This window comes from Hippoglossus stenolepis, chromosome 8, assembly GCF_022539355.2.
Source record: "Hippoglossus stenolepis isolate QCI-W04-F060 chromosome 8, HSTE1.2, whole genome shotgun sequence".
NCBI lineage: Eukaryota > Metazoa > Chordata > Actinopteri > Pleuronectiformes > Pleuronectidae > Hippoglossus > Hippoglossus stenolepis.
This window is the reverse complement of record NC_061490.1, coordinates 12,938,168-12,964,391: the sequence shown is the minus strand read 5'-3', so window position 1 is coordinate 12,964,391 and position 26,224 is coordinate 12,938,168. Positions and strand designations below refer to the sequence as shown.

The following is a 26,224-nucleotide window of genomic DNA, read 5'->3' as shown; positions in this document are numbered from 1 at the left end:
GAGCCTTATTTCTATTATTTATTTAGTATTTATTACAACATATATTGTTTGTACATTATATACAATAAACAACACAGGTAAACAACATATTTATAGATATATAGGAAGCTGGTTAAGTATGAGATAATAGTTAATTAAGGAGAAGGGGTGAAATTAAATCAGTTTGTACTTCTCAATCCTTTTCGAATATGTAGATTAAACCCTTAGGTGTTTGATTTTGTTTTTCCTCGTCACTGTTTGTAAATAATATTTTTTTTCATGTTTATTTTTTTTGCAATTGTTTGTATAATTTCTCTCTTTTTTCTATTTGCATGTTCGAAATAAATAAAAAGGAATGACAATAAAATAAAAGAGGGTTTTGCTTGGCTGAGGGTTGAGTACCCCGGTGTCATTGCGGGGTTTGGCCACTTGGAGGCGCCCGGCTCATGCTGTGTAGGTGCAGCTGAGTGGAGGCTGGGGAGGAAAGTGGGTTTGAGACGAAGAAGAGAAGCTCTCTCCCCCTGAACTGTTTACCCTGACGTCAGTTTGCAGGAGTCGCTGAGCCCCGTCTCCCTCCGAGTCTCCGAAAGTCTCTCAGTGAGAAAAACACGCTCCCAGCTCTGCTTCGCGCCCCGGACCTCGCGGAGTGGATGAAATGCGTCCTTGCGCACATTTAAAGTGGACTACAACAGCTGCACCATGAACACCTGCGCCTTCCTGTTGATTTTGACGGTCCAGATCTACGCCGATGGCATCGAGGGGCCAACAGGTAAGACTCGGGTTCACGTCGACCTGCTCAAGGGAGCCGGGAAGTTCTTTCCGCGCAGGTGAAACTCCGGTTAGAGGAAAAAGCGGAGCGAGTCTGGTGGAGGTGCCAACTTTGCGCTCACGTTGCTGCGTTTATTTGCGGCTTCCCACGACTTACTACTCGGGACAATGTCACTCCTCCCATTAGGAGATCAAACGAAAAAGATATAATAACATTATAAACTGACTTTCTAAGTTTTTCTCTGTGCCAGACTCCAGCTTTAAAAAACCCTGGGAATTTAAGCAGACTGTTCCTGTGTGTTCTCTGGGGCGTAAAAAGCTCCAGTTTCCCCTAAACAACAATCCCCTGCTGCACACTGTGTTTTTCTCCCTCTTATCGCTCCGGCACATTTACAGGCGCCAGGTGGACTGAGCGGCGTTTGACATTGTGATCCAAAGTCAGAAATCAGTTAGTTCCCAGTTTCCTCCCAACACCTCCGGGCTTTTCAGTCAATATTTGTGTGAGCGTGAATCTCTCCCGAATCCACCAGCCAGAGACCAAATACCTGAAGCGGCTCCACACTGCTGTGAGGTTGCGTTGTTTTATACTGAGTGGCTCCCATTTAAAAGTTGGCCTTGTAATGCTCATGAACAGAAAATATTATTCTCCTAATATTAATAATAATATCCTGAGCTGCCGCTGACTGTGGGGGAAACGGTCAGATTCCCTCTGGAAGATGCTGGATGTTTTTCCTCCTCCTGATGTGCTGAGCTCCCTCTGGTCTTTTGGGTTGTTTATTTGGAGAAGACATATTTGTGCTCGCAAAAATCTTCCAAGATGATGTTTACTTGTTAGATGGTTTCAGGCTCAAACGTCTGAATTAAAAAATAAAATCTTTTTATGTGTTTTTGTTTTGAGCAAAAAAGATGGATTGCAACATTCTGATGATGGGATTTTTTTAGAGCGAGGGATGGAAATGATGCCATTGATACGATTTTACCTTCAAATGAATAGACTCTCAGTTCATTTTCACAGTAATTGGATAAATGAATCTTTTCATATGAGAAAATCAGCCACAGATATTTTCATATTCATTCATATTGATGTTTCCAAAATCACTGATTCTCTGTCATCTGTGCTCTGCTGTTTTTGTTGGATATATATTGTTAATAGGCTGAAATGGCTTGGTCCTGTGTGGATCTCTTTCTCTTAGACACACACACACACACACACACACACACACACACACACACACACACACACACACACACACACACACACACACACACACACACACATAATGTAACCCCTGTGGAACATAAAATCACAATTCACACTGCTGGCTGTTTGAAGTCCGTCTAACAATGTGACACATTGCTCGTCTTATGCATGTTGGGGGAAAATAAACATAAAAGCTTTGATTATGTTGAGATTTGAGATTTTGATTTCACAGTGCTAACGCGCTAATGCTTCACAAGAAATGAGGCAAACGCACCACCACTGAGTACAATGCTTGAAGGAGGCAAGAACAAGAAAAATAAATGAACAAACCCATGTGAGCAGAATGTGTCGAGAGCTGGATAGAGCAGATCATTAAGAGGAATGGACTGAGACATGTGAGGGATTAGATCACAAACAGGTAATTAAAAGAGATGAATGAATCAGGAAGGCTTCACTGCAGCTATGGGAGTGTGTGTGTGTGCGTCGACAAAAATTTCACATCACACATTTTTTTTAGTTTGCAAACTGGAGTGTTAAGCCATCTGTGCCTTTATCTTCCCATTAGACACAAAGAGGTAACGCTGCCAGTGTCTCTTCATGCTTTTCCACCTCCTGCAGAAGGAGAAATTAAGGATCATAAACGTGTTCTTAGTTTCCCCTTTGATTAACACTTGCTTTATTGCTGTGACCGTGTGAAGACTTCACCTTAACCTTGAGTTAAGACTCCACTACATGGGGGAATTTCTCTCAACACACACCCTAATCTGTATTTTGCGTATCTCCGTCTTGCTACGCTGATCAGTCCTGGCTGTCAGTTCAAGAGGAAGTGAAATCATTAGAGGCTATGAAATATGACGGCTCTCTGCTGCACCGGGGCTGACTACGCTGAATTTGATATCACATTTATTCAGGCACAAAGAAGTTGTGAACATGAAAAGTCCAGTTTCCGGGTGGATCTACGTGTGATTTTTTTTTTTTTCTTTTCATGCTGTAAAGCCCGATTTGACACTTTCACTCATCTGTTGTCTCTGGTGGGAATAGAATGGATGTTCACTTACCATCTGTCTCCTCTATTAGCGGCGAATGTTGTCAACCAAGTGGTTGTAATTATGCTGCGTCTCATGACTCATTTCCCAGTTTGATCCAAAGTTAAGGCAGAATATCTGTTTCGCTTACTTCAGTGAATAAGATAACACTTGGACTGAGATGAAAAGGCTCAGACTGTCTAAGCGTGGCATGGAATGAATAATACTTGAGGGCTTTGAGTTTACTTATCAGCAGCAGCTCTGAGAAATGTAATATGGGACCACCAGCACATATAAGCGCTGAGGGATCAGAGCTGCAGTGATATTTCGATCATCAAAATAGTTGATTACTAGCAAATCTTATAATATCAAAAACATCTGCGGCTTCCACCTTCTTAAAGATGAAGGGTTGATGTTTTCCTTCTCATGCGTGATATTACACTGATGATCTTTGGGGGTTTGGAGAAAACAAGACAAGACGTGACCATTGGATTAGGATGGATAATGGAGAACATAACCGTCAGGTCAACCAATAATGGAAATATTTGTTAGTGGCAGACTTAGGGCAGAGTCGCACATTTGCGAATACGAAGCAAATATCGAGGGTCAAATTTCAACAAAGACTCGCTGGAATTTGCCTTGCTACAGAAAGACAAATAACGCGGGTCAGACCTTTTCACAAAAACAGGGAAATGTTCGGAGCACACAGAAGAGCACGCAGGAGGCAGGACATGACGTATAAATTCCTCTGTGGGAATCCGGTGTTTAGCACATCGACACTGGCGTCTGCACTTTTCACCAGAAGCCTTTGTTGGGTCGTTGCGGGTTAGAAACGTCATTAACACGGTCAATCGCTCGCTGTGATTTCCCCTGACATTTTCTTACTGGATTCTCACATGGGCTCACTCTGACATGTTCTGGACATTTTGCTAGGAGGCTGGGAGGAGAGGTTTACGGTAAATGTCTGGAGAAACTCACTCGAAAGTTTGCATTCGTACAGCCCCTAATTTCAGGGCAGTTCTGAAAGCAGCTTAACAGAGTAGCTCACATCCTGACACACTAATAAATATGGGAATCAGACAGTAGTAAAACACTAAACGGATTAAATGGCACATAGTGCAGTTTCTACTTAAAAAGAGGGCAGATTTATGTGTTGCACCACGTTACATTGTGAATACGGAATGCATTTCTTCAGGAGAATTGTCTTGAGCCTGTTTAGGTGTCAAACTCAAAATGATTGATTATGGCAAATAGTCATTATTGTTCCAGTATTAATCTCACAGTGTCTACTTGTAGCTGCTACGTAATGGTTATTGTGATTCCATTAGCTCACTGTGTAGGCATTTAATTCAATTGTGGGGGGAAAAAAGAGCTTGAGATGCATTTTGTGAATTGTGGAGAAAATGTAACCGTCATGTTGGAAATGTTGCCTCGCACCACAGAGCTGTGGCAAACCCACCAAATGGAAGTGTTCCCCCTGTGCGACCCAGACCACTACCACATGCGGATAGAAGCTGAGGGGCGGAAGGAATCCAGCCTAAATCTGACTGCTGAAAGGACTTGTTGATTCCAATCTTTGCGGGATCACAGGCATTAATTCAGAGAGCAGATGGAAAACTTTGCAACAAGGAGGAAGGGGACTGGAGGGGGTGATAATTTTAGATGGAGGAGCTGAGAATAACAGAGAGATTTACTCAGATTGATCTTCAAAATGTTTTGTTTTCGACTGAGGCCATTCCTGTGCGTGTGTGTGGGTGAGTCGGTCAGTGTGTGATTAAACAGGGTGCTTATGAGAGGAGTTCCCTGCTCCGCAGCCTGTCTCTTCCCATTTCTGTCTCTGATCCATTGTAATGTGTGGCAATGTGGAGGAGAGCCAGCCCCTCTGATTGGCTCGAGACTTGGAGGATGAAACATATCCATCTACTGTATGTGTTCAGGGGATTGTGCTTGGATGCCAAGTGCCATGATTGGTTCTTCTCATCACTAGAAGCGCGCGTCCAATCAGGGGCCTCTTCTGTCCGGTCTCATTTCTCATGTCTTTGCGATGCCTCTCACCGATGTTTGTGCTGCGCTGAGTGCGCAGAGTTTCTATACAAGACTGCAGCCCACGCACATCTTGTTTGTTCTGCTAAATGAATTCTGCTATAAGCATTTTGCTGTTGTGTTTTTAATTATCACTTTTTTTCCTTTTGTTTTTGTTTAAGGTGCCGTGAGTTGTGGTTTGCTCAGGCAGAGGATTGTTTGCACTCTAAAAGGTCAAGTGCAGGGTTCAGTTACCATCTGTCTGAGGCAGAGAAAGAGCAGGTCACTGCCTTTTGAGAACAGGCCAAACCCCCAAAAGCGGGATCGCCTCTGCCGCGTGTGTCTCCTTTGCCATTTAGCCCGACCCCTCTCCTTCTCTTTCTCTGTGTGTTCGCGCTCCTTCATATTAAATCTCTCCTGCCGTTTCTGCAGGGCCAACAAAGAGCTCTGAAAGGAAGCGCTCACGGGGAAACTGGGCAGATAGGAGATAATTATACATGATACCTATTATCCTGTCAAGGTCCTCTTTATTCAAAGTTTATTATTAACGGGTCAGGAATCAGGACATGTCCACAGGAGCAGTGAGTGAGGAATTGAAACGAAACCAAAAACTAATCGTCTAAATAGAGTTAAATGACCATAAGACATTAGCAATGAGAAAATGAGCAGAGCAACAGCTCACCAACAAATGTTTCCATTAGAATTAAGGTGAAAGGGACTTAAGTCAAATGTCCAGAAAAGTTGAAAAAAATAATATGTAACAATTCATCATTAAAATGTCTTTAAACAACTAGACCTATGTTATATATTTTGTCGATTTGTGTACTTTTACTAGCAAAAATGTTTTCAACCAAGCTCAAGGTATTCAAGGTAGTATTTCTTTTTGATCGCCTTAAATTTGCATCATATCCATTTTACCTGTGGCTTTGCTCATTTATCTATAACTTTAGGGGCCATTTACATTAAAGGGATAGTTCACCCAAAAATGAAATACAGTGACTCGCTGATCTCGTCATGCGAGTTCTCGCGTTAACTAGGAGCAGTAACTAGAAGGAGGAATATAGAGGACATTTGGGCTAAAAACATGATATAAATGGGGCTGACAGACACTTGGATGACACCACAGGAGCACTATGGAGGCTTTTTTTGTTTTCTTCTGTTGATTTTTAATTTTGAAGAAGTGGTTGCCATTTACTTTGGATATTTATATTGGATTTGGCTGCAACACTGTTTACCCCTAAAACACATGTGTTTGGACTCAAACACTTCACCCACTCCTCCATCGACATAGTGGTGAGTAGATAATGAGGAAGTTTCATTTTTGGGTGAACTATCCCTTTAAAGTGAAAAGGACTTAAGTCAAACATGTTTTAGTTATTGTGTGCTCCTGTTCTCTGTTTGACTGAACATTTGGCAAAGCTTCTTCTCTGTTTCCCTCATCATTTTATTTTATGAAGTTTTTTGGCCAAGTTCTTCAAATTTCTTTTGCAAATGATTCATAGACCGCTTGCTATTTTAATTAGAAACTTGCACTCTCTGTCGTATGCTATGAATGTTTTAGCATACTGATGAAGATACAGTATATGAATGTATGTGTATGCAGTGCTTTTACATTTCCGTGTGTGTGTGTTAATCAGCGCTCTGTGTGTGTGAGTGTTAATCAGTGCCTTTGCCTGGAAGAGCAGGAAATCGTGCACTGAAAGTCGTGCCATGCAGGAAGGTCCTACAGCGCCGAGTGACTCAGCCCTGATGCTAGAGCAAAGGGCTGGAGCTGCCACCACTCTGAGCTCCTCAGCTTTACCATGACACCTTCCAGCACCGTGCAAGAGCTGCCAAGACTGAGAGATTTACAGTCAGCGGGCTGCCTTGGCCTGTCTCTTCATTTCCACTCTGCAGCAACAGCCAGAGTGCAGGCTTCTCCTCCCGCAGCCAGGTGTTATTAATGTGTTATTGATCCTCCAAACTCTGGCAAGTCCATTTTACTTAAATTTGATCAAAGTGGCATCCTGCCTGTGGCCTGGAAGTTTGATGTAGTAGTGGGAATTAGCCGGCCCGCCAGCCAGGAGCTGCATGATGTAAGCACATACAAGGAGCTGGAGTCTGTAGCAGAGGAATGCTCGTTGTATTGTGAGGAGCTACGGAAAAAAAAGAAATAGAAATCCTCTAAAACATGAAAGAGTGAGCCCTCATTTCCATAAGAAGGCTGCATATATTACACATAAGCTACCAATCCTGTCGACGTACTGGTCTGAAATGACAGGACTATTATCCTCATAATCACTTAAAAGCATATGTTTCACTTGAATAACGGACACGGAAATTTATCATACAACACAGATGGGCCAGTGTTTATAGCCTGGATATAAAGACGCTGATACTGTGTATAGCTTGAGCACGCACACACACACAGATGTGTAATTATCCAACAAAGAAGCATTGCTGTGCGTTTGCAGCCATTTCGGTTCCTGTGTTTTCATCCCCTGAGGTGGCGAGCTCCAGACTGCAAAAAGTGGGTCTGCAAGACTGATGCTGTGAGTGCTGCTCCTTATCCCCTACCCAGAGGAAAGAAAGCCTTCTGAGCAGTTTATATTTAGCCCACTGGCTGTGTTTCAGTTCTTTACCTTTTTGTCTGTGTCAACAAATTTCACTGCCAGATTCCTCGCCGCCCCTCTGTTGTGGCGTACCTGGTGTGTAACAAATGCTCAGGTCACGGAGTCAGGGTTCAGGATCAGGCCGGGATTGCGGTGTAGAAACCCGACCTGTTGTTGAGCTGCCCGTACGGTTCTCTGCATACATAGCCCCCATTGAAACCTGAACCGAGATGCTCCCCGAAAAGTCAAAACACTGTCTTCAGGACAGTTTCCATTGTGTCAGTGTAATGAATGAAGGCTTCACTTGTCTGTGCTCCCTTAGAGGAAGTGGTATTTCTGGTTTGACCAGTCCCTCTTGGAAATAATAATAATAAAAAAGAAATCCTCACAGAGACCCGGCCATGAACCTGAACACTTATCAACCTGATGTATCTCACACTTTATTAGCCTGACACTCTTTCACATAAACTTTATTAGGACACTGGAAATTGAAGAGCATTAAAGTGTAACAGAGCATGGATAATGTCTAGTGTGCACATTTAAAAGAGCGTAGTATCTGAAGCCTTCGCAGCATGAAATCTAACTAAAACTGCTCCTTTTAAGAATCTCCATTAGTTATATCGCACATCCCCGTTTTCTGTTGAAATGACGGTCACTTTGTGTGCACCAGCGTTTCATGGCACAGTGGTGACACTCAGCGGTGACAGCTGCTGTGTCTGGTGGGTTAAAGGTAGGTCATGGCAGTTGTAATATGGCACAGGTGTCAACATCAGACTCATCCAAACTGGAGTTTCCACTACAGCTACTTGAGCGTTGCATGCAGTTTCATCACTTTACCATGCGGGAAGAATGACACATGAGTCTGACAGTTTATGTTTCAAAAAATATAGTTTTGAAGATATTGTTATTATTTCAGAATTTCATGCAGTCCCCATTCTTCTCTGGACTACAGGCACTTTGCAGGCCATTATCAGTATCTTATTTAAATGTAAATGGAGATGGTGGATGTGCCCGGTATGGGAGCGTGCCGTGATTCGTTAGTGGCACACCGGCATCTGAGCGCCGGTTGGGGTTGAAAAGCTTTTGTGAGATGATGTCAGTAAAGAGAGTCCGGGAACTTGGCCACCCTTGGACGCGTCGTTCAGATTCAGGTGTTGAAGTGAGACAGAATAAAGACAGAGCCTATTGATTTCTCAAACCCAGCCTGTCACAGTCGGCTTATTGTCTTCTTCCTCTTGAAACTCTCCTTTTCGTTCCTACATGACCTCCCATCACAATCGTCCTCGCTTTGACAACCCGCGATTTCAGCAGCTGCTCAGGGGACGGCGAGAACCTTTTTTCATAACAATAAAATATAAAATCCCTTTCCACCTTAGCTGTTACACTTTGTATAGTTGTAAGACGTTTCAGGATCAGGCAGTTCAGGGTTTTCCGCTCTGTACTGTTTCCCTCATGTACAGTAGGCATGATCGAGTCACTCATTAACAGCTAAATCACAAGTCACTCATTAACAGCTGAACCACATAAATATGGTCTCTGCTTCTTTGGAAAGGTGGTATAATTGCCTGAGGGCAAAGTGCCGAGTCTTTGTTTGCTGCCCAGTGTAGACCGTGTGAGTCAGGGACGCTAATGAAGAGAGAATGTTCCTTATCGAGACAATATGTTCCTTATCGAGACAATATGTTCCTTATCGAGACAATATGTTCCTTATCGAGACAATATGTAGCCTTTATCCTCTGATCACGGTGCTCTTATTACGTTGCTCAGAAACGGGTCCAACACAATCCCTCACAATATGCTTTGATGTTTTTACGTCTGTTTGTGCGAACCTAGCAAGGAGATCAACTTCTTGCCAGAATGCCAGACGCAGTGGCCTTGACAAACCTCACCTCTGGGCACTCTGGCCCTCCGCGGGCCTCAAGCGTTCTTCCTGAGCTGGTGATTGCTCCACTGCCTGGTGCTCCTGAGAGACAGCTCGTCAAACAGTGTGAGAGACCTTTGTTTGTTCCTGTGCTTGGTCGCCTGACTCGGCCGTGCCGGCTCAGGGGAGGCTCGGAATGGCGAGGTGATTGCCCTAAGAGATGAGGGGGCTTATGGAGTGCACAGAGGTGGGCATCAACATGATCCAGAGTGCTGGTGTGAAGCCTTTTATGTTTCCTTCCATTAGGAGACAAAGACCATGGCAGTCTGTACACAAGACATGTTGGATGTCACTCCAGGGGAGGGATTCCTCCTCTGCTGCTCCTCCTGGGCTTTCCTTCCTTTTTCCCCCTCTGTGATGAATTATCTTCATCTGATATGAGAGTTTAAGGTTGGAGGGTGTTGTATGTTGTACAGACTGTTAAGCCCATCGACGCAAATTTGTGAGAAAAGCTTTTTTATTAAAACTGACTTGACATGGTCCTAAAATCAAGTTTGAATGAATTTGACATGATATGCAATCTGTTCAAATATATCTGAATATCACCCCCCCCCATGTACGCATGCAGACAAGGTTGAACAGTTGACGTTGCTCCGCTCGTCTGTGGTGCGTCCTCCGCTGCTGCCAATAGGTGAGGCTGTTGATTAGTTGTTTTTGAAGAGTAAGGCAGTTGCGTGGTACAAAGACGACAAACAGCCTTATTGGTTATTTTGTCTTCGGTGTAGAACCCAAAACTCTTCCACACTCTGCTTCTCAGATGCTTTGTGTCGGGATTGTCCAAACAGGACGACTTTGCTTGCTTGCGTCCTCCATTTTTGCAGCAAATCAACGTAACATTACTGACTTAGTTTACTGAAGGCATGCAATAAGTTGAGCTATTGCTGGATCTCAAGCCAAACTACTTCAGATGGTCAGATCTACTTCTTGTTTGTATATTTTGAATTTAAATGGATCATTGCAGTTTGAACATAAAGTTTTTCCCCTACGTTCAAATGAATGTTAGAATTTTGAATAAAAAGTGACAGCCCTAGTCCACACTAATGCAGCTAAATTTGAGAATATATGTTTTTTGGCCTACCGTACATATTACTGACCTCTGTGAATGTACTTTCCATGCTCTTGTATTGTCATGTGAACTGTGGAAAAGGAAGCTTTTCAGAAAATGCTGACACCACCACTTTGAAGAGATCTATTGTAAATCTGTTGGCTTTAGACACGTGCCCAGCAGAGTACATTTCATTGCTTCTCTGTGGGGTTGTTTTTGGCAGGTTTGATGTGAATGGCAAACTTTTAGAGCAAGGCTAATGTGGACGGAAAGCGTTCATGCCATTTCCACATAGCGTGGCTCTGCTGTGGCCAAAGGCAGTGCACCGTTTGCGTGTGTCACATTAGCACAAAGCCACAAATATGCAAGAATGTTTCAGGGAGCCTACGGGTGTCGTTAACAAAAAGCTTAATTCAAAACCACAAACATAAGATTATAATTATTGCATAGCCCTTCTCTATCTGTGTGTGTGTGTGTGTGGGTGGTTTGTGTATGCGAAAGGGCCAGAGAGGTGATTGTTCCCACCTGATTACATGTAAATATTTGCTTAACTCTTTTAGGCATTTTGAACTTAAACCATGTGGATAATTATGTAACTTTTATTTGCTTTTTTTCCTCTATCGCGTGAAATATTAGCATTGTATGCTCAGAATGATTTAATTCTTCTGACGGTAAATATATTGCACTGAAAAGATGAAAGAACTTGTGCAGTGTAGACACAGCCTCTGGAGTCCTTCTGTGTTTAGTGAGTAGTTGGAGTACACAGAGTCTCAGACCTTTGGAGCAGGCTGGGCTCGGCCTTTGTCTGTCCGGACAGCCAGGGTAATTAAGAATCAGCTTAGGCCGGGATTATGGCTGGAAGTAGGCTGATCACAGGGGACAGGAGAAAAAGGCATTAGGAGAATGGTGGTTAATATGGGTATTACTCAGCTTAGCGGTGGTATCATGTGACAATAAGACAACTGACAATGGAACCCTGTTGATGCACAGATCCCTCGCTCTGCACTAATAGGTTTTCCTCCAGATAGCTTTGTTTACCCAGTGTGCAGCACTCCACCTTCCTGCTTTATCTCCCTTACTCACACATTCAAACTTTTTTACAATTTGTCTCAGACTAATTAGAAAATGGTAATATTTTGCTGTACATCTCCCTGAGGTCTTTTAGCTGTGTTGGGATGTATTTGCTCTTACACCAGCACCTTTGAAATGAAACATGCATGATTGTTCATCTCTCTTGCGAATACAAACACGCTCTTGCTGTTTTTGAGATATTTTTGTGGAATGTAATTAATGTTCTCATTAACCGAGGGAACGAGCTGTAAGGCAGAACTAAAAGCCCCGATACTCTCGGGTCCTGGTCCTCCTCTACGTTAGGAAACTTGGTCGCTGAAATGGATAGCCTGTGTTTGGCATGGAAAGCAGCGAGTGGTAAGATAGCTGCTTTCTTCGTTGTCCAACCTTTTTATTGTGCTCTGCAACAGAGGTAACCTGATGCTTGTAGCCTCTGCACCACCTTCCCGAAGTGAGGTGTTTAGAGAGGATATGGAACCAGGCCAGGGTGAATAATAACAATGTTGGGAGAATGGCCCTCGTAACTCATCACATTACTCTTCTTTACAACGAGGTATCATGTCCTCATGTTATTAGAAAACATTCCTGCAGGTGGATTGTTGGCAGAACTATCAATGCATGACGTGACACAGCAGTGCTTTGTTTTGACCTTCCGGAGAGGGAGCGGGGAATTGTTTTCCACAGTCTTTAGGAGTTAATCCCATCACAGGACAGCATGGAGGGCTGACTCCGTCACATCTGAGGCAGAGCTGCCAGAACAAGAGGCAGACAGGAATGTGTTTGTCTGGTTAACTTGGCTTTGTTCACCCCTGACTGGGAAGGCAAAAGAGGGAAACTCCTCCCACACAGCTCGACTTCTTAATAACTCTATTTGAGCCAGGATCAGGAGCCAGTGTCTGACTCTGTGAGCCCTGTGTCGGTGAACTGGGGAGACAAATCTTCGATTGGGATTCAGTGGTGGTTTGGGAAGATGAAATAGTGGTCCAGACTGTCATTATAGCAGATGAATTAACTAGGTTTTACCTCTCAGAGGAGGGTTCCTCGCTCCACTGGTTGTCGGTTGGCTTGGTTAGGCACATGTGCTCCTGGGGGAACGTGCTCTTTCAGCGCTGAGGCCATGGAACTGAGGATTTATCCCAGTCCAGTGAGTCCCTGTGGAGCCACAGACGCCTGCTGAAGGATTTAAGATTGCTCTGCCTGTCTGAATTTTTCCACAGGGATTGGGAAGAAAGATATTTTCTTAAGTTACAATAAAATGTCTGTGTCTGCACCTGAGGTTGATATGTTCAGGTTGACATTAATAAGAGAGAAGTTTGGTTGAAAGGTGAAAGGATGTTTTATTGGAAAGAAATAAAATCGTATGCTCTCATACTCAACTACTGCAGGAAAGAGGTTTCAGAATCTCGTGAAATACTTAAGTCTCATCAAGCACTTCTGGATCCGTTAATCTGTTAAATGGGTAATAACGCTGCCATCTTGTGCATTTGGAGCCACAGTCTGCACAGTAATGATTGTGTGATGGAGCCGCAGTATGGAAACCCTGTCGATACACACGTTTGACCAATCCTGAGTCAGTCTCAGCTGTCAATCAGGACATTTCTCCCCGTTTTTTACAACATCAAATAACTAATTAAATCCAAACTAACCAAAAACAAACACTACCAAAAATGACCGAAACCATCTTTGAGAAATATTTATTTGACGTGACTTTTCAGTTTGGTCCATGTTTCATCTGTATACATGGAGGAGGCAAAGTTTATTACAGCAGTCAGCCACCAGGTGGTGATTGAGACACTTTAGTTTTAGCAGTAATGTTGCCCATCTTTATTTACAGTCTATGGTCCGTTTGTATTAAAGCACATTATGTTAATCACATTTTTTCTTATCACAAAAGCAATTCAGGTTGGATTTAGCTCCATGTCGCTGTCGGCACAGGTTGCTGATGCAGGCAACGTTTTTATTTGCCAGAACCTGTCATAATGACAAATGTCGGTTCAGCCCGTTCGCATAAAATCACATCAGACCAGCAAAACCAAAAATCGATCCAACTCCACTTGATGCAGTTGCTTCACAGTAATCAGGCGCCATCTGTTTGTTTCTCTGGAAGATTTTTTATTGTGAAGCAGCTGCAGAAAGTGTTGAGTTTGAATTAGTGGAAGAGAAACCAGGAAACCATGTGCTTTCTCACACCAGTTGTCTGCTGCTCTTTTTTCAAAGCATCTTTAGTCATTGACACTTTTTTCTCTTTTATGGTCTTGTTCATTAAATTTAGCATCAGATGATACTGTTAAATTGAAAATATCCTTGGTCCAATTTAGCCAATCTTAGACAACCCTGATCTTTTTGCTCTTCTCAAAATTCCAGCTCTTTCATTAGATGTCTCACATAAACTGTTCGTAATTTTTTATCCATTACACACTCACTCACATTTCCCCGTGTTGAGCCGGTCCTGTGATTCTTGTCATGAGCTGAACACAAAGTCCCTCTTTTGTAAGACCTGACTTCCATCCTTGTGTCAAGGAGCTTTTCTGTTTCTTAATTTCTCATCCTCCTCCCCCCCCCCACCGCCTGTATCCCCGTTCCCCGTGTTCCCGCTCCGTCTTTGTCCTTGTCCTCTCAGCCTCAGGGCTTCTCGGGGATCTGCAGTGCGCTCAATCCGGGAAGGGGTTCAGTATTCGAGGCAGGCCGAGCTCAAAGCAGACCTGTCTTTGAGCATATGCGTCTGCCTGCCTCCCCAGGCACTCATTAAGCTGTTGTGTGAAGGTGTGCGTTTCTGGAGGCTGTGGCGGGGAAACATGTGCGAATGCGGAGGTTAAAAGGCCCCTGACAGAGACATAATTTCCGAGCCTGGGGCGAAGGGAGAAGGTAACTTCATTAGCCAGTTCCCGCTGTACAGATTAACTTGATTATCCTAACCAAGTCTTGATGGCGACAGCGGTGCAGAGGACGCAGCTCACACCTCCAACTGAAATCTGTGCCTTGTCTCCTTTTGTTTTTGGTCGCGGTGTGTGTATGTTTATGTGGGTGTGTGCGAGGAAGGGAGGGGGAGAAGGAGGGTCAAGTGAATACACCTGGGATATTTGGCTGCTCTATAATTTGCAAAGTGACTCATCTCGGGATAATGAGCATGTAGATGCGTATAAACTCCTTTCTATAATTTGGTTGATGGAAGTCACACTTTTGCTTTAATGCACGCTTGTACACACACAGACACACGTTACCTTTGTTTTATCTCTGCCCATATTATTTGTTTAATTCTAACACTCCTGACTCACTACCACAAAGCGTACTTTAGACTGTATCTAAAGTATCACCGTGCCTATCATTTACTGGTAATATGCACACACATTTGCAGTCATGCTTGGTCACACACTGGCCCTTCCGTTTCTCCAAGGGCAAACCACATTAACCTCTTTTAACCTGAATTGATCCACAGCACCTCTTGACTTCCCTCTCCACATTAGGTGGCGGCGTTGGCAAGGGTTCACAGATACTTTTAGTGCTCTCTGTGCCCCCGGTCCGCCTCGGGCAATTAAACTAAACAAGATACGTTTGTATCATTCACATGGAAGCAGTTCGTTGAAATAATCAGTCGCCATATCTTCATGGCCCTTTTTTGCCAGTTTCATTCCTTCCGTTCGCTTCCCTTCTAAGACTTTATTGACCAGAAAATAGAAGGATTTTGTTTCCTCAGGCCTGTTAGATTAGAACTGTCTAAGCTTTCCACTAGAAACTGTGTGTGTCAGATTTAACACTTTTACTGTCTTGAGGGAGACGTTGTCAAGGCCACTTCCATGAATACTCCTGCCTCTTATTCTGTAATATATTGTAAAAGATTGGTGTCTGCATTCACCTGTTAAATGAGAACCTTTCTTTTACTGAATGTGTGTGTTCTGTATTCTATGCGCGCACACCCACACACAAATAACATACATATATATATATATATATATATATATATATATATTATATATATATATATATATATATATACAAAACATTCTACTATAACATTCATAAGCAAGGCTTTAGTGCCAGTGCAGACTAAAAAGTATTCCTAAGCCCTCTGTCAGACTCCCAGTGAGGCTATTTTTTTCTGACCTACAAATGCTTCAGAAAACACTCAAACACACCCACAGACAGACACACACACACAGACAAAAACACACACAGACACACACAGGCTCGGGCTTGTCAGCTCCCCAGTCATGTATCCTGGTCAAGGTGAAGAAGTGTGGTTGAGGAGTGTGTGTGTGTGTGTGTGTGTGTGTGGGGGGGTGGGGTGGGGTTGTCAGGTGAAGCCGGAGCAATGCAGACACATGGAGATGAGAGGAGGGAACGAGGGGTGGTGGGGGGGGAGAAAATGCACCATCTCACATGTCCTGCCAACACGCCGCCCTGCTGTTGTCAGTCTCAAGCTGACAGGCCAGATTCAAAAGGGATTCTGCCGAGCTGCCGCTTTGATGAAATGTTTTTCAGGAAATGAGGAAAACTGAGCCGACCGCAACCTCTCGCTTTTAAAGAGACAAAACGCGACCCTCACGAAAATGAAGTTGTCCTCGAAATGATGCTGAAAGGGGTAATTTTTATTCCCTCTGTCACTGCTCGTCGCAGATAACCGATTCCGATGCTGCAGGGTGAACGAGCGCATGGACACATGTATGTTTACAAGTGCAGATTATAATTTCAGGGAAATTCCAGCTCAGATTCCTCCAGTCATCTCTATTACCGTGGCTCCGTGTGTGGCACGGGTTTAAAGTAGAGCCACCAGGCACCTGCAAACCTAGACAGGCAGTCACTGGAGTAGATCATTAGTGGTTATATCAACATGAAAGCAAATTACAAACCGTACTATGTTATTATCTCAGTGACCACTATGCTCACTTTGATTTGGCCTCTAGCAGTGCGCAAGGTGGAGAGCCTCCCGGCGCAGGCCCAGTTTTCCGTACTGCCTTTTCAGAGCCGGGGATCGGCTGCCTGCTTGGAGAAACACTGCCCTCTCTCCATGTTCTTGATAAAAATCATCCACATCATGAAAAATAACTGATCTCCCACAGGAAATCCAGCAAGGAATGATCACGTGACGAGGACTCAGTTTTTCCACTGACTGCAAACAGGGTCAAATAGAAGCAGCACAGGGCAGAGACACAAATAGGGGTTTCTACAGAGGACTGGACAAATGGCCTGGTGGTTTGTCATGTTACTGAATATGGGCAGATATGTGAGGATATACTGTGTAATGTAATATGATTCTTCTGTAGAGAAACACGGCATCTCTTTATTGTTTCTGGTTGTATTGGATCATGTGGTGCTGGTCCATGAGCTGGACTGATCTTTAGTAATGTTGGATTTACAAGATGAGTTATTGCTTCAATGAGAAGATATTAAAGTGTATTAATTAGTTGATAAGTCACTTTACATAGTTGATATTAGTTTTTAGAATTAGTTTTGATATCAGATTCATTTCCAAGTAATCAAGCAGAAATGCCAAATAACCTAATTATGTCTTTGGCTGTTTTCCCTTTTTTTCAGATTTTATTATATATTTTCTATCTGGAGACAAAATAAAACATTTGATGATATGTGATGGGCAGTAATTCTATGATTTATATAACATTTATTGAGAGAAACCATTAGTCTTGTTAATATATATATTTATAAAGTGGGATGTAGAGCATCAGCTACATGTCACCAAATTACAGCTGGTGTCTACTCATCTCATCTTATCTAGTTTGCAACAATTCATCCAAAAACACACAAACTCAAGAAAACACATAAATCCCAAACTGCAAAAATATCACAAAACACAATGAAAAGCACTTGATAACTTATGTTCCTGTTCCTCATGAAAATGAATATGATCATAAGATGAGGCCGAGGATTTATTTGACTGGATTAGCCCAAAACTGATTATTTCCTCTGATTATTTTCTCACCTGGTTTCTCAATGGGATTTCTTAAAATAAAATAAATAAAATATCAACCAACTGAAACATGTACATTAATAGAGGAATTTGCCCATATTACCTTTTTTTTTTTATCCATATCATAACTAGGGCTGCAACTATTAATACCTCCGATGTGTAAAACATTAGAGGACTGTGACAAATGCCTGTGAAAGCTGGTTATAATTGTTCCCGAGCTCAAGTTCATGTCATTGTCCAAGTAACAGTTAAAAGTGTAAAAATATTCAAGTTACAGTAACATGAGAAAAGTAAAAGCCCCAAATTCTCTCACTTGAGAAGTTATTGCTTTGAAAATGACTTCACTCATTGATGTATCTAAATATTTATCTTTTTTATTTTGTTTTGATTGATTCAGTTTGCTCAAATCACAACACACACAACGCACTTACTGCACACACTGTCCTTCTCTCGAAAGTTTTTCAGCAATGGTGTGGCAGCCATACATTGTGCTCCAGTTTGTGCCTGAAGGAGCAGGGTTAGCATGAAAATATTGTGAAGTGGTTTTCCAGTCGCACTGTGCATTAATCATTCGGTCTCATAGCTTCTTTTAATTCTCCTCTGGCTCCGGCGTGCTCAGCTGAAGTGATTCTTACCTGGAGGAGGAAGGGGCGCGGGGGGTTAGAAGAGGTGGTAATGCTGTTATGACTCGTCTGGCCTTGGCTCCCTTTGTCACGCGTTCTTTTTAAACGATGCTCCTTTCACATCTCGATCTCCAAACCGATCCATTCATCTGACACCGCTCAACCCTCCGCAAACCCTGAGGCTACATGTTCTCAGGGGGCCTTTACACGTCCGCCTCCTTTGCTTTACATTATTTTCAGATGTTCTATGGCATGTTCTTGGCAGCGGACGAGAACTTTGCATGTATTCAGCGCCCACGGCACAGAGCGTGAGGGATTGAAAATGTAAACATTTTCTACGAAAACGCCACGCCATGCTTCAGACGAGTTTTCAGGAGTCTCTCAAAAAATGGCCACAACCAGAGCTTTTCATATGCATGTGTTTAGCGCAGCTGGAGCTTAAAGAAGAGGTGGGCACAAGCTTATCTCCCATCCCTTCCGTGGGTTGGTTCTGCCTCTCCCACAGTTCTCCTTTCTCTTCCTGCCCTTTCTTTCTGTCTCTCAACCCTGCGCTCTCTCCCTCTTTCTACTCCTCCCGCTGTCTTTTTCTTCACCTCCTTCCCTTTTCTGTTTCTCGCTGTCTCACCCTCTCCTTGTACATTTCCAGCTCCAGCTCTGTGAGATCCTCTGCCGTCCTGTGTGCAGCCTCAAATCAACACCAGCAGCAAGACCGGGAAGAGCCGGTGTCGGCCCGCAGCGAGGCCACACAGCAGCGCGAGATTGACGGGCTGTGTAGCCAGATGCATTCTGCTTCACTGCACTTTGTGTGCGTCTGTGATTTGCAGGATGGAGGGATGGATGCAGAGAAAGGGAATGGAAAAGAGAGAGCGAGAGAGAGAGGGAGGAAAAAAGAGGCCAGGGGAACCAGCTTTGCTTTTGTTGAGTCTACATAATTAATGTTTTGTTAAACACAACGGTGTCTACACACAGTATCAGCTCTGATCACAAATGCAAATATTTTCCAGAGGATAAGTGAGGAAAACTCTCAGAATGCTTCACAATGGACTAAACGAAGCCTCCACATACGTTCATTACTCTGGTGGTTGAGGGTGATTAAATTCTAGGTAATGAAACGCTGGCAACACTCATTACTTTTTCTTAGAATCGTTCAAATGCTTTTGAATCCTAAAGCGAATTGATTCCCAACAGTAAGGATGTGTTGTGATTACACCTAATGATCAGAGACCTGATTTATTGTTTTATCAGTTTGTTCCTGTTCCCAACCGGTTTGTGATAAACCTGTTTGTTGAATAGCTTCACAGCCAAATATGACGTGACTTAGCTCCATCATTAACATTTCGGACAGTGTAAATTGAATCAGTGTCATGAGCGTGTGTGCATGTGTGTGGGTTTTCTTTGGAGTGGGGCTTATAGTTGTTTGTCATTCGGAGGCAGAGGGGCTCCAGAGAAAGCTCTGTGATTAGCCTCCCACCCCTGGGACAGTATAGCTTTCCAGAACCAGCTCCGTCAGCACCAAACAGGACATTCATCACGCATCCCACCTCACTCACGCACAATCCCTACAGCATGGACGAACGCTCATATCGCTACTGTATATATGTGTACTGTATGCAAACACACAGAGATGAAAACAGATATATGAGGGCAGCAATCCCAGTGCGTACTTTCATCTTTAATAGGCTATACATACAAATATATACACTCATTTCCATAATGATCAGCAGTGTGGTGGATGTGTCGAGGGATCTTCATGCTCTTCCAGCATAATGAATGTACACATATAAGCAAACTAATGCATGGATGGCTAAAGTAGAAATCCTAACTGGACTTAAACACATGTTCGAGCCCCTCTAGAAATACTACTGGAGCTACACACACTCCACATAACACCCACACACACACACACTCAAAGCACACACTGTGCACCAGCGTGTGTCATGGTGTCATATTGGTTTTCACAGGTCTTGAATCAAATGTCGCTTGTGTATTTTATGGTGCAGTGTTTGTCTGTTGAGTGTATAAATTCACGTTTTTTATAACATCTGATGTGACACATTTGAAAAAGGAGCTTAATGCTGCCTCTGTGTTGTGATCTACAGCGTGGCACTCGGGCTGCAATTCTCTGTCTGAACATGACCGAGCCCAAGAGAAAACGAAGTCCATCACAGGCATGTGCAGTGTAAAAGATGAGGTAGATGGTCCAGCCAAGAATATCATTTGACAAATGTTGTCCGAACCAGGCCAAGCATCGAGAGATACCAGGCTCGGGTATCCAGACTCTATTGTGGTCCTAGACCTGCAGTAAAGGTAGAGTAAATGATACACTTACAAATCTGCTTGATGGACGCCAAACATCCACGGAGGAGCATTGAATTTATGAACTTCAGTATTTATTCCTCATAACTCATCCAGTGGAGCTGTATGTTTCCAGCTTTAATGATGCTGATGATGACCTTTTTGAATGCGTCCCTGTAAACTACTTGCTTATCTTTTACATTAACAAAAAAAATCATCGTGGGACAACTACCTTTCCTGACAGTCACCATGATGCTTGAAGATGAAGGGAGCTCCCTGAGGGACTGTCGACTGTAAGTTGACTGAAGTTCTTTTATCACCGAAAAAAACAATGGCTCTCATGAGAGTTTTTTTTCTGTATTTCTGAGGAGGAGAAGGAACCACTGCTAACCCTATAGATAACTTTAGCATGTATTAGTCTATAAGCCTAATGGGCACCGTGCCAATTTTACAGTCTTTTACCAGCTAATAAAATTTATAATAAACACATGAGGCCAAGTGTGTTTACGGAGCAGCACTGTAAATTAATCTCATTATCCGGTGTATGCAGACACAGCAGTTATTTATTTATTTCTGTGAAGAGACTTCAATACAGATTTAAGGCAGTGATGTTTAACCAAAGCAGCTAGAAGCATTTCCTTTCATTTTTTGATGAAGATGAATGACAAGCTGTAGTTGTCCTGCCTAATTAGACCCACACATCAATATGTATAGTTACACAAACACACACAGAGCTCTGACTCACTGGACTCTGTGCGGCATGTGACTATAATTCACCCTCATAGCTCCATAAGTCATATGCATAATGCACAGCATGCAACTGCCTAGTGGTAGTTACCATTACTGAATCACTTTGATGAACAACTGCAGATGCAATGGCTTTAATGTGGTCCTGACTTATTGTTGGTGGTTCATGAGAACCCTGTAGGAAGCCCCCGTGCAGCCCATTGTGCACTTAACAATTTCATTCAGAGCCAACGCATTAATAATCTATCGGGAAACCTGTTTTACCATTTTGTCTTCATTATCTGTAATTCATTTACGCAGTGTTTCCCCATTAATTACATAGACTGCGGCGGCCCATCTAATTTGTCCTGCCACTTTTTCGTAATGAACAAAATGTTTTTCTACACTCGATAATAATAACTAAAAAGATCTTGAGCGTAGTGTTTTGTGCTGTAGCTTCATTGCAGAGGTCTCTCTCTCTGAGACACACACACACACACACACACACACACACACACACACACACACACACACACACACACACACACACACACACACACACACACACACACACACACACACACACACACACACACACACATTCAAAACGGGCCCTGTCTGTCACAGTCGGACTGACCATCAGGATCACTGATAGAAATCCTGCCGTATTGTTTGCCCGCTGGACCGTGAAAAGACGCATTAAGTTCTTATCGTCCTTGCCAGGCAGGCGAACTCTGCATAACTCGGGCCCTCTCTGCATGCCCTTCATTCAGGGTGCACATGAGAGCCTGCTGCAAGCTTGCGTGCACATGCGTGAAACCATCCCTGGCCAGACTGAATTATTTCTCAGTATTGAATATAAAATAGTAGCAGTGTCCGGTGTTCAGTAATTACACCGGCATAAAAGAAACTGCCTGCTATCCATCCACCCATTATCTATTGGGGGAGCCAGATCCAATCCCAGCTGACAATGGGTGTGAGGAGGGGTACACCCTGGACATGTTGCCAACATATTGCAGGGCCAACATATAGAGACGACCATGGTCAGTTTGGAGTCTCCAATTAACCTAACCCCAACCTGCATGTCTTTGGGCTTGGGGAGGAAGTCGCAGTATCTGGAGAAACCCACATGGTCTGAAAATGCAAACTCCACACAGAGAGGCCCCGAGGCGAACCGGGATTCGAATTTGGAACCTTGTTGCTGTGGGGTGACAGTGCTAACCACCACACCACCGTGCAGAATTTAGCTATAACAAATCTGTAGAACAAGACCATTTATTCTAACGACACTTCCAACGCTGTCATGCTGTTGTACGTCAGTTCAGTCCGGCTCATCATTTGCTCGATGGTATAGACACGAGTTTATGATCAATATTGTAACTCGCTGCAGTGGCCTCTCGTGTCTCCTCCTCCCTCTGAGATAGAGTGTATTTCTATGACTGGCTGCTTGTGTTAAGTCAATAACACATTTGTAAGATGCCGGACTGGCCCCCACAAGAGGGACCACTCTGGGTTCATCATTGGCTCATTAGATATATTTGTCTCCTATCGACCTGTTAGGCCTGCTGCATGATCCACAACACTTCCTCTCCGCCCGCTCCCTGTTTTTTTATTTTTTTTAATCCCCGCCCGCTTCACTGACGGCTCACTGTTTATACATAAAAGAGTCATAACAGTGGCACAGAGACTGACAGCAAATTTGTCTTGCTGAGGTTTTGGCTGTAATTGTGCCTGGAGATATGATGACCCAGTTTGAGGCAATGAAGTGATAACCGGCTCAATGCAAACTGTGAATCAGTTTTATGGTAAACAGGGAAATATGCAAATGGTGATGCATAAAAGATTCCAGCGTTTAGAGAGAATCTGGACCCCGTTTGACTCTGGTGGCTTGATTTAGTGTGCAAATAATTGTTTCAAAACGGCTGCCCATTCATTATTTTTGCTCCGGTCTCATTAGCAGGAGGTAGCTGTGTCACTCCCACGTATGAATCATTCTGCCGCCCGTCCTTGACTACAGTTTGTCGTCTAGATTCAGATTCCTTTCCCTGACGCTCACTAGACAAAGTGTTAAAGCGTCTCAAAGCAAAAATAAGCTTGTAAATACACAGCACTAAGCTTCCGGTGTGTTTATTATTCCTAGTCTGTCTATTTTTCTGGGCAACTTGTGCTTTTGTGTCTTTTTCTTTAGTGGATCCAGGACTGCCAAAATCCAGATCTGATTCATTGTCTCTTTCGCAGAACTGGGAAAAATCCTGTCAAACTATATATATATATTAAAAAAAAACAAGCATCCACAGTCAGTGAAACAGTTTGAAAGTAAATTTCTTTGGCTGTGTTTTCAGAACTTATGGGTCCATTAGTGGCCAAATTGGCAGACTGTTATCTTCTTAAATGGAGAGATATTGCTCTCATGATGCGGCACATAATTGCCTCGCATTCAAAATAGAACAGAAAAACAACTTTAATGTGGGCACAAACATCACATACAATGCAGTAAATGTTGCTGTTATTTTTTTTTTCTCACCCTCAGAAGCATGTCTAAATTGCTGGTAAGTTCTGCAGTAATTTCTCCAGGGCTTTGTAATTTTGATGTCTTTCCCTGAAATTAAAGTCGAGAAAAGAAGTTCTTCAGCTCTAATTGCCGCTGGAGAGAAAGCTGCCTCTTAGACGTGCAGTTTGTGGAGTTATTACTGTGATGGCCCTGTGATGGGCTCGGGTCTCAGGTGAATGGGTGCAGTGGATCGTTGTTGTCGATAGGTGCCGTCGGATTACAAGGCTGTCTGTCTGTGACGGGCAGTGCGTGGCGCTTTTTGAGTCCCCGCTCCACCCAGCAGTCTTCCTCGTCGGCCGACTGGGCCTGTGAAATAATGCTGCTCATCTCCGATAATGGATAGGAAGGAGGAGGCGGCAAAATACTAACCAATCAAGAGTGGAAAGTGTCAAATGTGGAGTACAGATATTTACATTTGTGAGGAATTCGGTCTCCCTTTCAAACAGACTTTTCATTGTGTATAACGGCTGCCAAGTGCCTGTGTTTATGCAGAGCTCAAACGGCCACTGGCGAGATGGAGACCGTTATTTATGTTCAAAGACTTTGCCCGTGATTGAAAAGGCAGCCTGCTCTTTAATTTACCACTGTATCAATCAATCAATCATTAGTGTGTAGATGTGAGAGCTCGCCTCAGATGGCTGCCTCATTCTCCAACACACATATCATTACAGTTCATACAGGAAGACATGTCGCATAATATGCCAGAGGTGGAGTGGCTGCTTTTTTACGTCTGCACATACACCTTGATGATGTCTCAAAAACCTAAAACTTAAGCATGTGATTGGACGCTAATGAGACATTACTGATGCCTATGATTGGAAAGACGAGACATCTGAGACTACTGTTGTTTGACATTTCTCTGCTTGTGTAAAACGGATCCTGCTGTTCGTTCCTGCGGTGTGATTTTTCTCTAATAAAAATCTCACTGCTCACTGTTTTAAGTACCTTGTTATTCTCCTCTGTCTGCAGACAGGCAGGAGGCACTCGCACTGGCAAGAGCAAAGGTGCATCTGAAAGCAAAGTTAAATAGGTCAAGGGAAATAAGCCTTTTTGCACTTATAAATAGTTGTAATACATTTAAATTCAGACACATCCACAACCTGAGGTGCACCGGGAAATGCTTTCAACAAATTTTTTTGGAAAACCCTCTAAATTAATTGGATCAAGTATCTTGATCCAATAAATCACAGTGTTTTTTTGGCTTATTAAACCCCACAGTTTTCATTTTGTATCTCTCCTTTTAAAAAAGCGGAACCTGTGATGTGTAGGAGTATTGTAAAAGCAACAGCGCTGCATGATAAATATGCTTAGAAGGTGAAGTTGCGTTGGATCTTTTCCCTTCATGTTGGATGGTTTTGTGCATTTTTATTCTTTTTCTCCTCCACGTTTTCGCTCCCACGCTCTTGGACACCATCGCAGTCGAGGCGCTCCGCTGATAGGCAGGCCGGTGCTTGCCCATGACTGACAAAACATCGTCTCTCTGGTTCCCGAAGGGGTCTGGCCGGGATAAGAATAGTGCTACTCGAGGACACATTTCCATCTGCCTTTGAATACATACATATTTTTGATCTTGATTATGAAAGTTTAACATTAATATGACATGTAGGTTTGGACAGGCTCTTTATCGGGCGATGTAAAGATCCGCGTGTTGCTGGTGCGTTGAACTGATTTGGGTCGATTAACTCTCAGCAGGAACGCGAAACGGGAAACAGGGATTTAACCTTCTAGAGAAAAAAAAGATTCAAAGCAGTGACCGAGCTGATTACCCTTGTGTCGACCTTGTCATCTGATGGCTCTGTGAAGAACAGCCAGCGAGCGAGGAGGAGAGGAGGAAAAGCCAGTAATCTCTCACGGAAGACAGATACTTTTTATGCAGATTAGATGCAGAGTATTTTTAACCATGCAAACTCTGGTGGATAACAAATTGTTTGTTTTGGGGCTTTGACAGTTTGTTTGAATATGTAAATATTACGCAGGGAATAGAGGGGGAGGGAGTGACGGGAAGCAGGCAGAGATAACGCTTCTCATTTGCGAGCAAACCTTGAGATTATATGATACTTGTTGTTGGTATCACCTGCGTAAATTGCTCTTTGTCTTTTAATGATCAATAACCCATACACCCATTTTTTTCCCCTTTTCTTTCCCCATAAGTGGATTTAATATAAGTGAAACCATGATTTCGCACTGTACTCTCTGTTCTGTATCAGCGTATTCCAACTGCTGTAATCAAAGCTGTATGATGTTTACATTGGATGAAATATCCGACCCAAATCACCATCACTTCGAATGGATTTACAATTTCACCAAATTAAATTATTTTACAGGTTTTGTCTTGTGCTTAATTTTTATATAAACAATCTGGAGTTTTATATATATTGGTGCTCTCTAATTATATGAGAGTTAAAGTTCAGATGGTTTTAGATCCGAGGGCTGAAATATGATGTTTGAGTACTAAACCAATCAGTTATGTTTAGTCCTGCAAG

At 43.1% G+C, this 26,224-nt stretch overlaps 1 protein-coding gene across 7 annotated transcripts in view; it reads left to right on the top strand.

Annotated features, from left to right (window-relative positions):
• Nucleotides 1-464: 464 nt before the first annotated feature.
• Nucleotides 465-26,224, top strand: part of ptprub (protein tyrosine phosphatase receptor type Ub) — a 160,989-nt gene continuing 135,229 nt past the window's right edge. For 6 of the 7 annotated variants that reach the window (XM_035163526.2, XM_035163525.2, XM_035163523.2 and 3 more), the window contains exon 1: nt 465-748. In XM_035163526.2, coding sequence (XP_035019417.1) covers nt 679-748 — 70 coding nt within the window. In that variant the 5' untranslated portion in view covers nt 465-678. The remainder of the gene's footprint in view (nt 749-26,224) is intronic. The other variant, XM_035163527.2, reaches the window with a different exon arrangement.